The sequence below is a fragment of the Triticum dicoccoides genome, chromosome 3B, assembly GCF_002162155.2.
Source record: "Triticum dicoccoides isolate Atlit2015 ecotype Zavitan chromosome 3B, WEW_v2.0, whole genome shotgun sequence".
Classification (NCBI taxonomy): Eukaryota; Viridiplantae; Streptophyta; class Magnoliopsida; order Poales; family Poaceae; genus Triticum; species Triticum dicoccoides.
This window is the reverse complement of record NC_041385.1, coordinates 748279703-748283179: the sequence shown is the minus strand read 5'-3', so window position 1 is coordinate 748283179 and position 3477 is coordinate 748279703. Positions and strand designations below refer to the sequence as shown.

The 3477-nt window shown below is 43.3% G+C and overlaps 1 protein-coding gene across 1 annotated transcript; it reads right to left on the bottom strand.

Moving 5' to 3' along the window:
- Positions 1–1224: 1224 nt before the first annotated feature.
- Positions 1225–3222, bottom strand: LOC119282017 (uncharacterized protein At2g34160-like). Its single transcript, XM_037562390.1, has 5 exons — positions 2888–3222; positions 2134–2182; positions 1977–2039; positions 1803–1867; positions 1225–1699 (listed from the first exon to the last, which is right to left on the bottom strand). Exons 1-5 carry the CDS (start codon positions 3185–3187, stop codon positions 1607–1609), a joined length of 570 nt encoding a protein of 189 aa, XP_037418287.1. The 5' UTR covers positions 3188–3222; the 3' UTR covers positions 1225–1606.
- Positions 3223–3477: the final 255 nt, after the last annotated feature.

The following is a 3477-nucleotide window of genomic DNA, read 5'->3' as shown; positions in this document are numbered from 1 at the left end:
GGTTGTCAACAGGCTGAAAGACACACCGGGCCGGAAACTAGCCCAACATTTAAATGGGTCGCTAAAAGGCCGAAAGATGTACATCCTGAAAATTGGCCCATCCATTGAATGGTCCGTTAACAGGCCGAAATCTCATCGGGCCGATATTGAGCCCAAATATGTAGCGGGCTGTTAACGGGCTCAAACTGACGATGGGCTACAATGGTGTCAAATCTTTAACGGGTCATTGACGGGCCGAATTGGCGCATGTCGTATGGGCCATGGGCTTAAATGGACCTGACACAAGTAGGCCTTATATGGGTCGGCCTACTAATTTTTACTGGGCCGACCTTTTTCACCGGAATGGGCCACTGTTGGGTCGTGCCACGTGTCGACCTATCATAGGCGCCTCCTATCCAATGAGTGGATGACATCTGTCCCAACGGTGAGGCAACACGTGTTTCCTTCGGCCAATGCTAATTTTACACGTGGAAAATCCCCATTAGTCCGGGCTGTTAACGGGTTATCAAATCCAAAACCAGACCCGATAGCTTAACAGCGTTCCGTTACGGTGGATGCCACGTGTCGGTCACCCTTGACGAAAGCACTTCTGTGACGCGCGATTTATCGTCATGGAAGTGGACACTTCCGTGATGATAATTTTGGTAATGTCATGGAGCACTTCTACGACAGCACAGGTATGACTATCTTGATTCTGTCATAAAATCGTCATGGATGTACATGCATGACAAAAAACGTGACCTACTGTGACAAATTGTAGTGTGCATAGGAGAGCCAACCTAGCAGTCCTATTTTCAAAAATAGGCATATTGATTGTAATTCTATATGCTACTAATATGGAGCATGATAGTATGGAAGAATGCACTCAATGGAGATGCTAATACTAGAGCATGCATGCATTTACTAGCCATGCATAGCTAGAATCCAATGTGCGAGTAGTTGGGAGCATGCATTAGCCTTGATTTAGATGCATGTGGTGCTAGCGAATTTTCTCAACAGCTTTCTACCTTTTCGCAGCTCATTCCTTTGAGAGAATATATAGAGTGCGTGCTGCAACGTAAGACCATGATGTGGCATCGCTACATAGTATGATCCATTAAAAATAATAATGCATGGCGGATGGTAAAAACAAATAAATCGAAAAGCTTTTGGACTAGACGAACATTTTTTTTCTAGTACGGATAAGTAAGGAAAAACCATCAAACCATCATTTGCAAGTACAACTTTGAAAACATTACAACAATTGATCATAGTACTGATTTGCATGTCCAAATGCTTCGTTACATGCACAAAAGGTACAACACACTGAAAAGTAAGGTGCTCTTAGAATACTATCTCCAGCCTACAGCAAGAATTCTAAGTACATTTCATCATCATCTCATACGGATGCAACTAGTTGTAAGGAGTTGCATTTTTGCAGATTTGAGCTGGAACACTAGAGTAACAATTAAGGGGAGACGAGACACATCTTAGTTGAATGCACTTGCAAAGATATGATCCATCCCTCCTTAACTAGGACTAAGGTACCCTAATTACTACTGAATCAACGTTCGTGCTGCCTCTCACCATCCCAAGCATAGTGGTATCTACCTTTTCTCAAGAATTATCAGACCTTCATCTCATCGTCAACAGACTTGTGTGACTTTTTGTTGGACATGATGCTATTGAAGTTCTCTGATTTACACAACAAGATCTCAATCTGAAACAAATGACAACAATAGATAATGAAGGTTTTATGCATGGATTCATGTCACAAATCAATTTTCACTAGTCATGAGACATGTAAAGTCAAGGCATCTTGCCTTGGCTTTACGGACGAGTCGCCCCTTTGACTCATCTTTGGTGCCAATTGTTGATGTCAGGATCTCTGGAAGGGGAGAGGAACAAAAACATTGAAAAATTGAAGTGTAATTTACTATTATTATATGAGGATAAGTTTGATTATTTAGACCATATACAACAATTATGCGGCTTACTCTTTTCTGTGGCCAAGCCATTGTTCTTTAGGATTTCCGATACAGTCACAACAGTGCCAATGGCTGGAACAAAAATTGGCTTAGAAATACATAGCCAACAATGAAGATTAACGAAAACATCAAGCAGTAAAAGGCAAGGTGAGTAAGCATTCGTTACCCATCCCCAAAGCAGAGAGTTCAACCTCATCATAGTTCTGCATGTACCTCTGCAACCAACAGTCTTACGAATGAGAGAAATAGCATGCTAATTCGGTCCCTTTAGAACAAAAGATTCATGAAATTTCAATGCCAAGAAGTAAACTAGCAAAATATATCCTTGGCCTATTGTCCATATATTGTAAAAGAAAAATGATAGTTACCGAGGTTTTGTGTTCATTGATATCATTAGTTTCATTCTATTATTCTTAACTTTATTATTCAGTTGCCTGATATTAACCAATTTCATTATATTGTCCATTGTATGCAAGGTCATTGATTGGCCATTTTCTAAACTATGAAAATATAAGCATTTGACTGCAACACGACCCATTGTTAATGTGAACCAAAAAAGGTTGCTCATGAGTTGCCTCTGGTGGTTTTGGGCCTTGGCGTTCTTGTGTCTGGCTCACAAGATGTTCCGTGATGTTGGGAGTATGTGTGTGTTCGTCTTAATCCTAGCCCCAAGCTCGAGTGTTTTTTGTCTTTCGTGTTTGTATTTGGTTTTCACTCAGTTTTTCTTACATAAAGGAGATGTGTATGGGTTTTGAATCCAATTTCTCTCACTAATAATATCAACTCTCCTCTTCATAATGCAATTGTGGGAGCTCTCCGCCCCGTGACGAGGTTCCATAAAAAATTACCCATTTTTGCATGGAAATATAAAAGAACTATCCTAGTTCTGTTCCAAATCAGTTGATTTGGATAAGGCATACCTTGGCGAGGTTAACGTAGAAGTAAAGCGGCTTCTTGTTGGTGGACACCTGGATCCGATTCTTCTTGGCTGACACCCCAGCCTCAGCCTCGATATCCGCCTCCACCTCCATCTCCTCGGCTTCCACCTCGGCATGGGCAGCTTTCTGCTCTCCCACCACCGCCACCTCCTTCTCCTCAGGCGTCTCCTCCTCCACCGCCTTCACCACCTCCCTGACCTCCTGCGCCTCCGACTCCCCCATGTCCTGCGCATGCAGCTGCTCCACCGCCTCCTCCCTCGCCGCCGGCCTCACCGCTTGCATGGTGGCTAGAACGCTTGATGGTGTGTGTGCGTTGGTATGGGACAATGAGAGAGAGAGAGGTCACGAGTGGATACCCGGCCACGGTGGTGCATACAAGTAGCACTAGAAGCCTGGCACCGATGGTTGCGATCGTTTGTGTGGTCACCCGAAGGTGGCGGTTGCCCTAGTGGTTATTCCTGGTGCATATATGTGCATGCTTTCATCCATCTGGATCGGGGGATAGATTAACGAGAATTTCAAATATCATAAAATCTACATTGCATAGGTGTGGATGCATGCACTCGGATGTT